General features: G+C 35.4%; 1 protein-coding gene across 2 annotated transcripts in view; it reads right to left on the bottom strand.

The window, feature by feature from the left end:
• The window catches only part of SENP6 (SUMO specific peptidase 6), an 81861-nt gene that overhangs the window by 47729 nt on the left and 18537 nt on the right, over positions 1-15595 (bottom strand). For both annotated transcript variants that reach the window (XM_026102273.2, XM_026102274.2), the window contains exons 3-5: positions 11508-11571; positions 10100-10242; positions 4329-4430 (exon numbers count right to left, since the gene is read on the bottom strand). In XM_026102273.2, coding sequence (XP_025958058.1) covers positions 4329-4430; positions 10100-10242; positions 11508-11571 — 309 coding nt within the window. The remainder of the gene's footprint in view (positions 1-4328; positions 4431-10099; positions 10243-11507; positions 11572-15595) is intronic.

The following is a 15595-nucleotide window of genomic DNA, read 5'->3' as shown; positions in this document are numbered from 1 at the left end:
AACTCTTAACTTCTGTCATATATGTATTACCCTAAAACTATTTTAGAACAGGCCAAATTCAAACCACGTTTCCTACTTTATTTCAGTCAAATTAAATGGAGTAATAATATTAGATAAGAGTAGCATAAATTCATCCTCCATTCCTTTTCAGAAACAGAAGACTCATGAGAAGACAGCAAACTGTTACGTAGAGGAATGGCAGGACTGAAATTAAAACAGGTAAGAAAGTAATCCTGATAATGCTACAGAGCGTAGTATGAAAATGCATTTAATCTGCACAATGCTCTGGATTCTGGGAAGAGAGTAAAAGGAATTCAAAACTGAATCCAAACAGTACCAACTTCACCTTGGGGGGCTTATCAGTCAATGCTGCTGGGAAGTGGCAAAAAATTGTTCCAGCTGGAGTTGGCCTTTACAAACAATAAAGGCCACTTTTGTGCAGGTCACATCTAAGTTTACAAATCCAGACAGATCCAAAGCAGTTCTGTATGGAGCAACCACCAGTATCTTTGTATCCCTTGGCACAGTTAATCCATAACTTGCATTAACTGTTTACAGGTACTGTAAAGTAAGAGTCACATAGGTATGAATTGTAAGTTTTAATGCTGCAGAAACTTACTGGTCGGAAAAAAAAAAAATCCAGAATGACTGATACTGTACACTGTCATTGCACTAAACATTTCATTTGCTTGTTTTCTCACTTTTACAACTCAGAAAAATTAAGAGATGAGACTCCTGTGCCAGGAATCATAACAAGCAGTGCCCCAAAGAACTGCTTCATGCAGCTCATGCAGTAAGATTTGTTAGACATGCTGTACATACATGCTATTCCAATGCCAGGTCTTAGAACAGTCTGTCAACAACATTAAGAATGAACTATGCATTCATTAAATGAAGCAAAATTAGTTTGAACCAACTACAATAGTAGTTTTAGCTATATCTGAAAATCTCTTGCATCAGACATGAACAAATTTTAATGTGACCCCCAGATTCTACTGAATAAACTTGAACGAGATTTGTCAAAATATTATTTTGACGTGCCTGATTTCGTTGTAATGGTGTCCTATATTTTAAAGTCCAACAGATATTCAGCCAGAATTTAAATGCATCATCCATGTGCAAAGTCAGAAAAAAGGGATGAGAAACATAACACATGGCACACACCACAAGTTCCAAATTAATCTGACATAGATTAAAATGGAGTTTCGTAATTAGCTAGCCCCTATGTGTCACCATTCCCACGCAAAGAACCCTATATAAAAAAAAAAGAATAGGTAACATCTGAGCCAGAGACTCAGCCTACACAGAACTAACTTAATCGTGTTCGTACTTTTATTCATCCTTTCAATAATCCACTGTAGATTTAAGAGCAATACGTTAGGCTTGTTAAAATTATTTCCGCCATGTCGTAACTGATCAGCATACTATAAAAGATTTTATACAAATGTAAACAATACCAAAGAAGAAATACAACTTTGTGTTGCCTGTAAATTAGTATTAGGAAAAACCCCAGCACATTAGAACTCAGCTTCCGGTGTTACCAGCTTTTCTTCACCGCAGTAGACCTAATATGTTTATTCTTGGTTTGCCACACTTTCTGCACATACTCCTTTATGAACAGATACCATGAGAGTTTACTTTTAAACTCAACTATTAGCTATTGTCAGTAAGAACTAGCAAAAAAGATGGCAAAAATTCTCAAACAACTTAAAATACATAAACAAGGAAAGACCCACTTAATACACACTGGAACTCCGTATTTTGAAGGGGTTTACATAATCCTATTTTAGTTCTTTTTTTCTAACATCTATTGTCTTCTGATCCATAAATCTACATTTTCCAGATTTCTCCCATGAGAGCCCCACTGCCCAATAAAAGTAATAACAGTAATAATAAAAAAGTACGGTAGACAACAGGTCATGTTCTGTTAATTTCCAAACAACTAGCTCTAAAAACAGATTTAGGAACTTTTAAAAAGTAACCAATTGAGTCAACTTGCAAAAGATACTGGAACTAAATGTCCAGTGTAAGGCTCCTCTGTAAAACTCATTGTTAAATACTGAAGATAAATCAGTCCATTAGACTATGCTGGTTCTGATATCCTCCAGTAGGAAAACATTACTCAAGATTTTTATGACTATTTCCTGCCTCTGAGACTCCAAAAACATTCTCAGCAAAAGAGTTAATTGTCTGTTGTTAATAAAAGTGAAGTACAATAACAACCTTGAAAAAGAAAACAGATAAAAACAGAACAGTTAGAAACATCCAGAGTCACTATCATGTGACTACTGCATGCAATATTCAAATTGCTTGTATTTCGCATTAGTTTTCCTTCTGCGTGTTACACAAAAAGTCACTACCATTTTGGACTTTACATTACAGGCTTATAAAGAGGCAAGTCTCATAGATGAGAAAGGCAAGCAAGAAAGTCTAACATCCCCTCAGGATTCAGATAAAGGCATTATGGCCAGATCCAACCCTCTTAAATTTAGGCAATGTCACCAGTCATTTAACCAGTCATCTACCAACTTTCTATAGCAGTGGAAGAGAAAAAGGCAATACCCATAATCTCTGGAGATGACTCTCCTGCATGCTGAAAAAGCCTATGGGACTTAAGTAGATGAATCTATGTCTGTACGCTATTTCAAAGGACTGTCTCACAATAAAACTTACTGAAGTACACAAATATTACTCAGACCAACATCCAAGAAAGAACAGGCTCACATGATTTTGCCTACTTTAAATCACTCTAAGTGGCACTGCAGATTAAGTTCTTATCCCTTAGAATGAACCCCTCCCACTCCCACCCCCAACCCCCCAAAAAAAGTAAAGAGGAGGGGCACAAGTGCTCTGAGATGCACTATGCTTTCCTCAATGAGTATTAAACAAAACTATCCCAAACAGGACTGCATGCAAGAAGAACACAGCTGGTCTGGTCTAACCCACACTGATAACATAAACCTCATCTTTTAGTATAAATCCCTGGAAAAGCTCTGCCCATCCTCTTCAGTCACCCAGTGCCTCACAGTGCTGTGAAGAAGTATAAGGAAAAGAGATCCTTACTGCTGCATCTCCTTGTACTAAGGGGAAGGAAAAGTCCATGCTACTCCATTTACAGATGACACTGGAGTTTGAAAATGGAGAGAGGCAACATGGTCCTCAGGGTCAGGAGAGTAAAACTCATTTTTCAGTTTATGCCGTATTACCCCAATACACATTTGGATCACAACCTTCACTCACCTTAGTGCAATAGCTTTGCTATTCTGAAGATAGCAATGAACATGAGGAAAATGGGATAAAGAAGAGGATGATGCCTACATGTGACTCCATCCCCCCCCAAAAATCTACACAAAATCCAGAGGAATAAAAAGGGAAAGAGGAGAGCAACTATGCAATGCTGACAGGATGAAGCACATACATGGGCCAGTGGAAATACATAAATGAACAGATAAAGAGAGCTCTGAATGAACAAACCTTCAAAGAAAACATCTTAAAGCAACAGTTAACTCGTATGTTTCTGTGACATATGCTGGATGCAAAAAGCCTGTAAAAAAGCCTTTCAAAAAGGGCTTTGAAAATCTGATGTGTTTCTTAGAAAAAACAGATTATGGAAATATGCATCAAGACAGTCCATCTTTTGGTCAACAGACTTCTCATTGTATATTTACTAGGAATTTACATAAGTCTGATCTAGTTCTAAAAACAAAAAGTATTTGACAAAGTTTAATTCAGCACTGCTAATATTCTCCACTCTCGCATCATCCACTGCAACAAGTATTTATATAAATGCAAAACCTTACTCCTGTGAGATGTCTCAACGAAGATGTGTATTAAAGCTGTCTTTACAGTTTGTATGCTTTACACCACATTTAAAGACTACGTAAGAATACGTTAAAAGACGTATTTAAAGACTACATATGATCGACATAGCTATGACTTAACCCTTTGATGGGTCTAATGCAAGCTGGAATTCCTGTGAACTAGTATTTGAGCACTATGTCGTCACTTATGCTGCATGCTACATTTGTCCATTTGAAATATTTTCTAAATATGTTCACATTGGTAAGTGCTTTCCTTTTGAATGTATGCCATACTGTGCTTTAAAATTAGCAATTTCTAAGGTTATATGACAGTAAGCCTTAAATGATAAGCTTTATGAAACTTCAGTAATTATGATAAAAGTTCACACAGAAGATCAAGAATGCATCACCTAATGCACTTCTGTTTCTTCCAAACACTTTAAAAGCATAAGGAAAATGGCTATATAGAATGCTAGAAAGGACTTTTGAAAACTGGCCATCTGGAGGAACAAATTTATTTAGTCTTACCTTTGGGCTGCTGTTTTTACTACTGCTGTCTGTGCATGCGCGTGGTGAAAACGTCTACCATGTACCACAGTTACAGGACAAGACATATTCTGAGCATTTTCACTGCAAAAGTACAGAAAAATGGTTTAAGAAAAGGCTCTGGTATGTGATGTTTCAGAAATACTTTTTCAAAAAAAGTGAAACTAATTAGCATGAAATATTTTTTCAGTTACACTTGAATTACATAAATTGATAATGCACCAGTACAGCCAGATGAAGAGGGCCTCAGCTATTCTCCACTTATAGTTCCACAAAAATCTAGTACATTTTCAAGCCATAATTCAGTGGCATTGTTCTCTATATATTTATTGCAATTTACAATTTTTGCAATAACAAGGCTCTTAATTAAACATTTTCTCACTGCATGAGAGATCAATATAGCATATTATATAGGAACCTAGAAATGAATACTTTAGCCGTGTCCAAGTCTTGTCAATACTTCTAAAAGCATAATTACTACACAAGACAGATCACTGGCCATTCAGCCAGTATCTGGTCTCAGGACAGTCAATGCCAGACTTCCAATTAATTGTTTTGTAAAATTCTTCCATTATTTTGCTGCTTCTTCAAACAATCTTTCCATCACTTGGAAGTCAGCATTTAATAACTTGCTAATCTCCCTATCGTATTTAATATATGAAAAAATTTATTATCAGAAGCCAGAAAAGCACTCATCATCTGGATGACAATGACAACATGTATTTTTGTGTTGTCCAAATTAAAAATTGTGTTTTTTTGCTTTTATAATAATTGCCATACAAAATCAGAAATCACCTAAATATTTCAGAATCCATAACATAATTTGTTACGTTCCTTTGACAGGCATAAAAGAATTCAGTCCTTGAATATAATAGACGAATAAGAATATAATTTTTTTTTCCCTGAAAGAAAGACTCTGTAGTTCCTGCTAAAAGAGTAATAAAAACAATTCACATCATATTGCCTTTGCATTTTATTTTGAAATATTTGTAAACCGGGCTACTGAGTTACCAAGTGTTCTTATGAGAATGTGACTAAAGTCAGGATGATTGTTCCAAGACACTTGCAGAGTTTTTCTTTAGCAATAGTTTTACTCCTGCATTAGTATAATACAAGTGATCAATAAAATAAGAGTATATGATGAAGTTACAAATGAACTACACTTATAAAGTACACCATTTATTTCCAAACTGTATCATTTACATAGGTAATACATTCAGAAGAAACCCATTTTCTTTGAGAGGCCTGCTGATGTAAGCAGAAGAATGAAAGTATAATTTCCTTGACAATAAGCAATAAAACCTATTAAAGCTTAACTTTTTGTACACTTCCTAAACAACATTAATTACTTGCATGAAAATTAAAGAATGGGTAAGTAACTAGTCCATTTTATCAAATCATCCACAGTATATTATCAATTTTTCTGAACCCCACCATTTCATTTACAATTACCATCACATTCAACATTGATTAAATTTAAAACTCATATCTGTATACAGGCTAAGTATTTACTCCAGTGTATCTAGTTTTCCACTAGACAACACTGAACTCCACCTAATAGCCACTGAGAGCTTCTCCAGCTTTTTTATCTCATCATGCCCTAATTTAGTGTTTCCCGCAATTCAAAAACAAAAGAAAAAACCTGTCATAACTCACTCTGTTTTCGTTATTACAATACCATATCTATCTTTGCCAGGCTAAGTATCACCCATTTCTTCCTATCTCTTAGCTAAAAGGGTTTCCCAATTTTATTGAATTTTATCAACACCCAAAAAGCTGTGAATCAGCTCTCCTTTATTCAACTTCTCCACTTCAATGTCCTCAAACTCCAAGACGACAATGCTTCCCCCCCACAAAGAACTATGTTTGTTTATAATTAATCTTATATTTCCATCTACGCATTTTATTAAGACACAATATTAACTGCTTTAAAAAGATTTAAAGGGAGTAACATGTGGAAAGACTGAACTGCACATTTGCAGATCTTCCTCACTTTATTATTGCTTAGGGAAAACATATGCAGAAAGTTTATGGTGGTGAGATGGCTCATGCCTGCAATACAGCTCACCTCAGAAAGAGGGAGGGAGAGGGCTAGTCAGGTGCCCAAATATCCATGTGGAGAGCTACTATATTCACCAATGTTTTTCAGCATTTCTCTGGTTTCTTCATTTATTGCCTTTTTGCTTCCATCTGATTATTGCATGAAATACATAATTCTGCAGGGAAGATTACTCCCCAATATCCTCAGCAGCAAAAGCTGATTAAAAGGTACGCTTTTCTAGCCAACAGATCAGTATTTTGGTACTCCTTCAAAAACCACCAGACCCCAACAATTACCCTGTATGCTTCTTGCTGTAGCAGAGACACAAATACTGTATTAAAATGTCCAAGAAACATGTTGATTTCAACAGAGAGCATGTTGATAATGCCAGTCGCTTTTAAATTCTGGAAATACAATGTTGAGATTTTGATTTTAAAACTGCTTGGAAATTTTAACTGCACTACATTACAAAAAAGTTTGTGAAAAAATTCTGATTCAATACATTTTCCAGAAATACTAGTCAACGGAAGTTTCACTTCCTCCATTCTGCCTTTTCTGAACAATGAAAAAATCCGAAGTCTCAGAATTCCCCAAGAAGCTGAGAACCCATTCCTCATCCCTCCTTCCTCAATAAATTCCTTTGTTAATGGTTCCTTATTAAGAAGGAGGAGATATTTATATTTCGCATTTAAATTCAGCATGTAGCTCAACACTAGACCAAAGGTGGACTGCTGCTTTTAAATTAGAAGATGTGACCTTACAGTGAGATAACACACATGCAACTGATTTAACTTTTTGTAGCCGTTTTATAAATGATTTAAGGTTTTAGGTTTATAACGCAGTATTTGTCAAGGGAAGGTAGGTCCAATCCAAGCAAGAAAATGTCTGAACTAAATGCTCCGACTGTCTGAAAAAAACTCTCAGAAATTATTTACCTTCAAAACAAAACAAAATCTACACACCTTTCCGGAACTTTAGAAAAACACACACATTCGCAGTCAAGTATGACTGCTTGAAGAGAAAAGGGAGAAAAATTATGTAGCAAGGCTAGATTACATTACAAATCCTGCAGCCAGACAGAAGAAGATTCTAGTTTCAGAGCATTAACAGGAAACATATTTCAAAGGGTTAGGAGTATTCAAAACACAATATAAAGCACATGCCCAGGCTTTTTCACCATTAAAACAGAGCAAAGAAGTCACGACAGCTTTGCAACAGCATTTTATCTTTGTAAGTTAACATTTGAGACGACAGCTCTAAGGAATAGAAGTAACATGGACAATTCCATAAAACTAGCCAATATGAAGGTGGGAGGAACTCAGGAACCTGGATATAATCTTATGGATTTGTTGTGTGTACTAAAAAATAAATTAAAGAATGAAACAGAAAAATGTATTTATATAGCATAAATCAAGGACAAACAATGAAGTACAGGGCTGATTTCTTAACTGACATATAAAGAATAAAAATGGAATGGAAAAACACATCTGTGTTCTGAGCTAGCAACATCTGCCAAGCTACCGATTTATTTATTTCCTTATTCAAGCGCTTATGTGTGCTTAAAAATAACAGACACTTGTGCAGAGACAAAACTTTTAACTTCTAACAAAAATCTTGCCATTATTAAATGCATTTATATGTATATAAAAGATTAAGTTCCCAATAACATTCTATTAGTCTATATCAAAAAACAAAACATTGTCCAGTTTCCTACAAAAGGAATGGGGTGAAAAAATATATGTGCACTCTTACCAAAAAGCTCAGTGAAATTGTTTTTTTAAGATGGCCATTCTCCACAGACACGTGTGGAGACAATGCAACGGGTAGTTTGTGTCTCACACTGGACACTGGGCAGGCAGTGATTTTGGCTTAGGTTTATGTGAACAAACCCTGTACGACAGTACTCTAAGGGCGAAAGTGAATTTTTAAACAGTGAAGGGACAGGAGTGATTAAATTTACATGCCTTGCTTTTCTTCAATTAGAGCATCTAGCTAGAAAAGAAATCATGACTCTCCAGACTTCAGAAGACTTAATTACTGAAAACAGAATAAAATGTAAATGTAGTAAAACGTTAATGACAGATAAGTTAATGTGGTAAAACTTATTCAAGACACCTAGTGTACAATTCTTCATATCCTACAATTACAAGATTCCAACATCCATTACACATACCCAAACAATTCCCTATACTAGAGCACGCTGGTTATAATACCAATAACTTGAGCTATTACAAGTGCAGAATTTTACGGATCACTTGAAGTTCCACTGTTATTTGCCAAAATTAAGCCACACACACACACACACACACACACACACACACACACACACACACAAAAAGCCACATAAGAATATCCTTCGTTCACCTAATAAGCTAACCTATTGTTTGCATGGTCCTTACAACAGCAGAATTCAAACACCTCCCCAGTGAGAAAAAACTCAAAAGACTGACCTTCTTTTATTAGTTACAGAAAAAAATTCAGGAGCTGTGGGAGTTAGTTTCCCCCCCCCCCCCAAGAAAATACATGAATTCAAGACCATACACATGCTACAGAAAATGAAATCAGAGCAGTATGTACCACGTTTGTTTAAAATAGTGTGTAAAGTGTCATCTAGGTTTTGAAATTTCAGAAGATAGATTGACATCTGTGAACAGACTACGATTAAAACATAAAGACAGGAAAAGTTCTATTTTTTGCTAAGTATGGAGTACAACTGTTGTATTCACTCCTCTGTATCAAGTTGAAGGATCGGTCCAGACCAAATTCTGGATTTATTCTCTGTACATCACGTTCAGAGATCAGGAGCGCAGGAGAGGACATGCATCACACTTCTGGGGTTTATTTTCGGAAGGGACTCTGATGATACAGTCCCACTAACCAACAGTGCTTTACTGATCAGCACAAATAAGAGGACAAAGACTTCCCTGGCTCAGCTATGTATTTGATAGACTGATCCAGGTATCGCCAGCTACCTTATGATCTTTTCCTTCCTGAAAAAAGGAATCAAATTCATGGCATTTTAGCAATATAGAAACCTTCCCAGAAAAAAGTTACATAAACGTATAGCTTTTTGTCACAAACTAAATTAAGAAATCAGTCCGTTACAATCTAGGAGCAGTAATAACTAGCAGGTGCAGCACTGGATATTAAACACTGTTCCTGTAAGCTTCAAATGCAAGTGACAATCTTGAACTATGATCTAAGGATCTAGAAGCATGGAGATTTGCTGCAGCCAAAGCCTCTAGAGCATATAGTAGTAGTAGTCAGTGACTCCTAAATCATATGATATCTTGCAGTAAGAAAAAGAGAAAAAGCATCCCAACTTAGCCTTGGCAATCCACAGTCATGGAGAGGTGGAAATCTTGACAGGAAAAACAGAATTATTTCTCTACTAAACAGCAATCTAGAGAGGAAAGACAGTGACACATGCAGACCTTGGTAGGGTACTGGTATGAAAGTGAATGCTCCAACTCAATTCATTCTAATAACCTTTTGGCATTTCATTAGTAAGTGTTATTTAACATTTTGGAAGAGGACAGTCTTAACAATCTTGACCTATATCTTTGCTCAGAAGTACAGAAGAGTACAGGCTTCCTTAAATACCCAGCAGATAACGCAGGGTATAAGATACTGTACATCGTATACATTTATTATAGCATTGTTTTATACCAATGATCAAGTAAATAAGTAAATGTAAGACTAAATTCTGTACCTCAGTTTCTTGCTATTTCCCATCATGTTGAGGCCAATTGAGTTCCCTTTAAAAAGTCTCAAGCTGCCAGCTTTGCCTCGCCTTGCGTATGTTTTTATGGAATCACCACTGGTGCCCACAGCTCCAGGCCGACAACGAAGTGACTGTAATGACACAATTCACATATATTAAAAAACTTGGTCAAAAGTTAAAAAGAAAAAGAAAAGAGTTGGAAAATATTTACATAAATATTATATTGGCCTTATTTTCAGACTGCTTTTGTACTAAATTTTATATAAAATCTACTCAAAAGCCAATTTCAACAGAAGTCCTAACAACTTCCTAGCAACTTTTCTAAAGCTCATTCTTCAAACTAAAATTATATCTGTTTAAGAATAATTTTAAGTGTTCTCCTATATACTACGATTTTCTTTCCTGGAGAGCAGACTTCCATAATGTATTAGGATCCCTCCCATTCCTTCTGTCTAAGCTGACCATTTATGCTGGAAAATAACGTCACATCCAAAAAAGCTTTACGCCGCCTCTCAGAAAAACATGGATGCTAAAAAAATAACAAAGCTAATCTGCTTCATACCATGGCATACTGTAACACCATAGTTGCATCCAGTCACCTTTTAGAGACAGAGTAATGGGAATGGCATCTTTAGGGCAAATGGAAAATGAGAAGAGCAGAGGAAACAATATAACTTTTCAAAAGGGCTGCTACTACAAGGCACTTTGCCTCAAAATCCCACATGCAGCGAGGGAGACAAAAAGTGTGTGGGCAGGGGACACCTTGCAAACATGGAAGTATCCCCTATAATAATCCTCAAATTTGCATCTGTCCCACAGAATCAAGAAGCATAAAATAACTCTGGTCTAATTTCTCAAATTGTTTCCTCCCTTTTAATCTGGTATAAATACCCTTCCTTGCTAGGATATCTCACAACACAAAATAATCATATTTTCAGAATATTACGAAGCATTGCTGAAGTAATAAGATACCTCAGTACTCATCAAAAAACACAAAAAGCACAGTTCTTGCCTGGGTATCCACTCTTATAAGTAAATAAATACATGCCCACAAAACTATGAATCTCATAGTAAGCAATCATGAGAGAAATATTTTTTTTAATAAAACATGTTATTTTTCTTCTAAATGTGTATACTTTTGCTATAAATGTGTGAGTGCTAACTGTCTAAATTTAAAACTAGTCATTCATGCTGATATTTTCAGAATACAACACAAACAAGACCTCTGGAAGTCAGAGCAGCAAACACAGTAGAGGTATGCATATAGCTTGAACATATGTTGCAAACACCACAAACTTTCATTTTTAGTATGGCACAGATGATTATGCAACATTGTTTAAGAACTAAACAAGCTTTAAAGATACATTTCTCCACCAGATATAAATAGAGCACTTACCTTTCTTTCTTCATTTGGACTGAAGGGCCCATCACTGTCATCGATGCTGAGCAGATTTGCCTCACTAGACAGTTAAGTGTGGGAGAGAAAAGCAGATATGCAGTAATGCAACAGAGCACCAGCAAAACATTTTTAACTTATACAGAGTAGGGCTCTTTTTGCTTCCCTCTTTAATTTAAAGTGTATCACATATACATCACATACATGCACCCAAAACAACAGAAACATTAAAGTGGGCAACATAGTGATCAAGATAAACCATGTTAACTCAAATTTGAGGCATACAAATCACTTCAGAAAAAGCAAAATTAAGAAAATATGATTAATTCAAAATAGAAAATACTGTTTAACCTCCAGCACTGCTATGAAACATTCTATAAAACCTTATGCATAAATGGAATCAAAAATTAAACCCACAAAACATAGTATTATTTTGTTCATAAACAGAAGTATGTAATTTAAAATTGTCAAATTTCACAATGCTTCAGGGGGAGAATTTGTATATCAAATATTATCACATATCACTTACTGCCAAAGTATACCTTCATAAAATAGCATATTTAATTTGGTTCAACTGCTCATTAAAATGCATTTCTTTAGTACCTGTATATCTGTAATCCTCAAATATTATAATCTCAAAGAAGGCACCCAAAAATACTCGTAATATGAATGGGTATCCTGTTCAGTAATTGGCAGTTATCCTGAAATAATCTTAAATATTAAAAATAAGACCATAATCATACACGTTAACCTAATCTAGATGCTATCAGAATAACACATTCTTGCTTCCAGTCTACTCTCTTCACCTGCTCAGCAGCCTCCCTGATAAGGTTACTCTTCACTTGGCTACAAAATGATACAACTTCTGGCCAACTCCTAATTGTAAGGTTTGGGGTTTTTTTAATTAAGATCATTCAGGCAAAAAATTAAATAGCAATACATGGAGTTATGCCAGCAGGTCTAAGGAAGCAGCTGGAGCTTCTGGGGGGGGGGGGGGGGGCGGGGGGGAGACAATGATGGAGGTGAAGGTGGAAACATTTTTAGCTGCAGGTATAACATTTGGCTGCAACATACATAGTGACTTAAGCTCTTGATATACAGTGCAGTCACTCAGAGCAAAACTGATGTCCTAAAAATGTCCATGCTCAAGATTTCTCTTCATGTTACAGTTTATTCTTACATGATGCAGATATCCATGCATCAAATAAAAGAAAAAAGTTCTTGGGTCAGAGAGTAAGAACTGCACTCTGAAACTTCCCTAGATCAGAACGTGCACGCAGTTGGTGTTGATATGGGAAGAGTAATGGAAGATTCTTGTTAATAGCAATTAGCCGCTGGCACTGTTGTATTTTATTTATAGACCTGAAGAGTTCTAGGTGCTTAATGGTAAAAAGAACAATGGTCTGGATTATTATCCTCACTAATTTCCAGTTATAAAGTGTCACAAACACAGGAGCATAGAGGAGACACGTACTTCTTTACAAACTATCCATGGATGTTAAAATTTGCAGCTCTGGCATTCAGTACTGTATTAATCTAGACAAATCACTTCACCTCTTAATACTCTTTTTCCTTCTATAGCTCCAGTTCCAGATTGTACAGAAATCGGGATCAGTTTCAATACGCCCCTGTGCAGTGCCTGTTCTTTTAGGGCTTCAAGATACTACAACACCGCAACCATTATAACAAATGGTGCTTGAGGGGTTGGGAGGGAAGAGAAGGTAATGCACAGTAAAGGAGCAAAACACTTAAAAAAAAAAAAACAAAAAAAAAAAACAAAAAACCCACTAAATCATATTGAACGAGAACAACTCTTATGATGCAAGTAAGATGACATGACTAGAAAAATATTTGGGTATTGGATGTTTTTAAAGAACCAGTATTTTTAGATTTTATGGAACATGAAATACATGCATCAGTACCAAAAGTTTGTTTTTTCAGACAGCAAAATACATAGCAACTGCGTAATGTTTATATTGCATGATTACACTTGCCTGCCTAAAGGATATAATTTATATAGACATAGGAAAAACGATTCCACTATACCACACATGCACAAACAGACAATAACATATTAAATTACTGAAATGTGCTCAGTGGTCCTGCTGTGGGCAGGATAAGCCTCCATGATTTTTCACTTTTTAACTAAACAGAGAGTCCTTTCCAAGGAGGAATGATGCATTTAAATTTAGGCACTGAACAGAAAACTATTCTATTTATTTATCTCTATTCACTTATTTGTTTACAGTTTAAAAACATAAGAACTCTGCAGTAGCTAATTAGAAAGCTCTGTGGAACAAAGCATGTTTTTACCATTAACCACAAACAACTCAAAGCTTAAATTTATGTCGATGATTGACATCATACTCCAATGAGCTGCAAGCAAATTTCTATCAAGTACCAACTGACCAAGTCATTAATGGAGCCCTCATAGGTTTAACGTAAAAATACAGCCAATCCTTTAAGTGGCAAAATGTTATTTTGGGGCCTCACTGCATGTTAATTAATAGAGCAAAAGGCTATGCTAAGATCAGACACTATGATGCTGCAACGCGTGACCCGCATCTGGTCACTTGCTGCAGATTTGTAGCTTTTTTCCCTGTACGGAAGTGCAGTAAGTTACAGGCATTGCTAATAAATATCAGCACAGCACAGCAAATAAAAACAACACTAAAAAAAATCCCCCTCAAATGTACTGATTGCACCACAAACTCAAAATATTTGGGAGGGCGGGGAGCGTCAAAGTTTTTTTGGAACAATTATATGAACTGAAGTTGAGACTCTTAGCAAAAAAGATTAAATGAAATTTGGACAGAAAGGAAGGACAATTCATTATCAAACTGATTATTTTCAAAAGATTCCCATCTGTCAACATTTTTCAATATTTATACAAAGTAAAAATATATCAGAAAAACAAAATATGCAAATTATTTAAAAGATGTGCTCAAAATGAAGCTTGAAATGCCATTAAGACAAAAAAAAAGCAAGTGTTACTAAAAATAAATACTTGGGCAGCTTAAAATAGATAGTTGTTTGGTAGGGTGCAGGGTGGGGGGGGGGAGATGGACGGACAGGGACTGTCTGAAATGGTATCAGAAAATGGATAAGGAAAAAAGGTAGGGTTGCGTTAAACTGAAGATCCCAAGAATTTTCAACTGTTGTTTTATCTATAAGCTGCATAAGAGTCTACGTAATTCACAGGTATAAAATAAGAATTACTGATGTAAGTAGGTAATAAAATTGCAATACATTACTATAGGAAAATTGTAATAGTATTGAATGGAATGAGCAACCACTCAGAAATACTCTCCTAAAAATCAGATACCATTATATAAAACATATGTCCTATAATCATTTTTTCAAGGATTTTTTTTTTATTAGCATCACCACTCTATACTTATTCTGTGTTCTTAAATCATCTGCAGACAGTTGGAAAACAGCAGTAAATTTTTAGAAGCAGCAAATCACTACGCTTACAAATGCGTATTATTTTCATTTTTCAGGGCAAGTAAAATGCAATCCTAACCTGCCATTACACTTGAAATATATTACTATATGCCAGAAATGGATGTAAACTTGCCAACAAAAAAGGCATGTTTAATTTTATGAAACTAAAACATCTTTAATTTGAAAACTCTTTAAAAAGTGGTTCTAATTTCTGATAGAGTTCTGTCTTGAAAAAAGGTCTTAATGCTTACCTCATACTTCAATGAACTCTTTGCTTTAACGACTACTTTCCTATCTCCCTCCTACACACAGTGTTTGGCAGAATAATATCTACTAAAAACACGTTACTCTGTGATGGTCTCCTAAGATTATTAGAGAGGTCAAACTGCAGATCCATACAAGAATTATTTTTATACTTAACCACAGGATTCAGTTTCTACTTACTAAAGAACATTCTCTTTAAACTTACAGCTTTTACTCTCCAAATATCTGAGAACTGCAAATAAACCTAATATAAAATTAAAAATCCAAGTCCTACAATAGTTACCACTTCAGTGTCAAACATTTTAATGACACTGGATGTTCTCAAATACAGACTTTTCAAATACTTAGTTTTCTGTGCATTCTTCATACATGAAATC

The sequence above is a fragment of the Dromaius novaehollandiae genome, chromosome 3, assembly GCF_036370855.1.
Source record: "Dromaius novaehollandiae isolate bDroNov1 chromosome 3, bDroNov1.hap1, whole genome shotgun sequence".
Taxonomy (NCBI): domain Eukaryota; kingdom Metazoa; phylum Chordata; class Aves; order Casuariiformes; family Dromaiidae; genus Dromaius; species Dromaius novaehollandiae.
The sequence above is the reverse complement of the archived record's forward strand: the minus strand, read 5'-3'. Positions and strand labels throughout refer to the sequence as shown.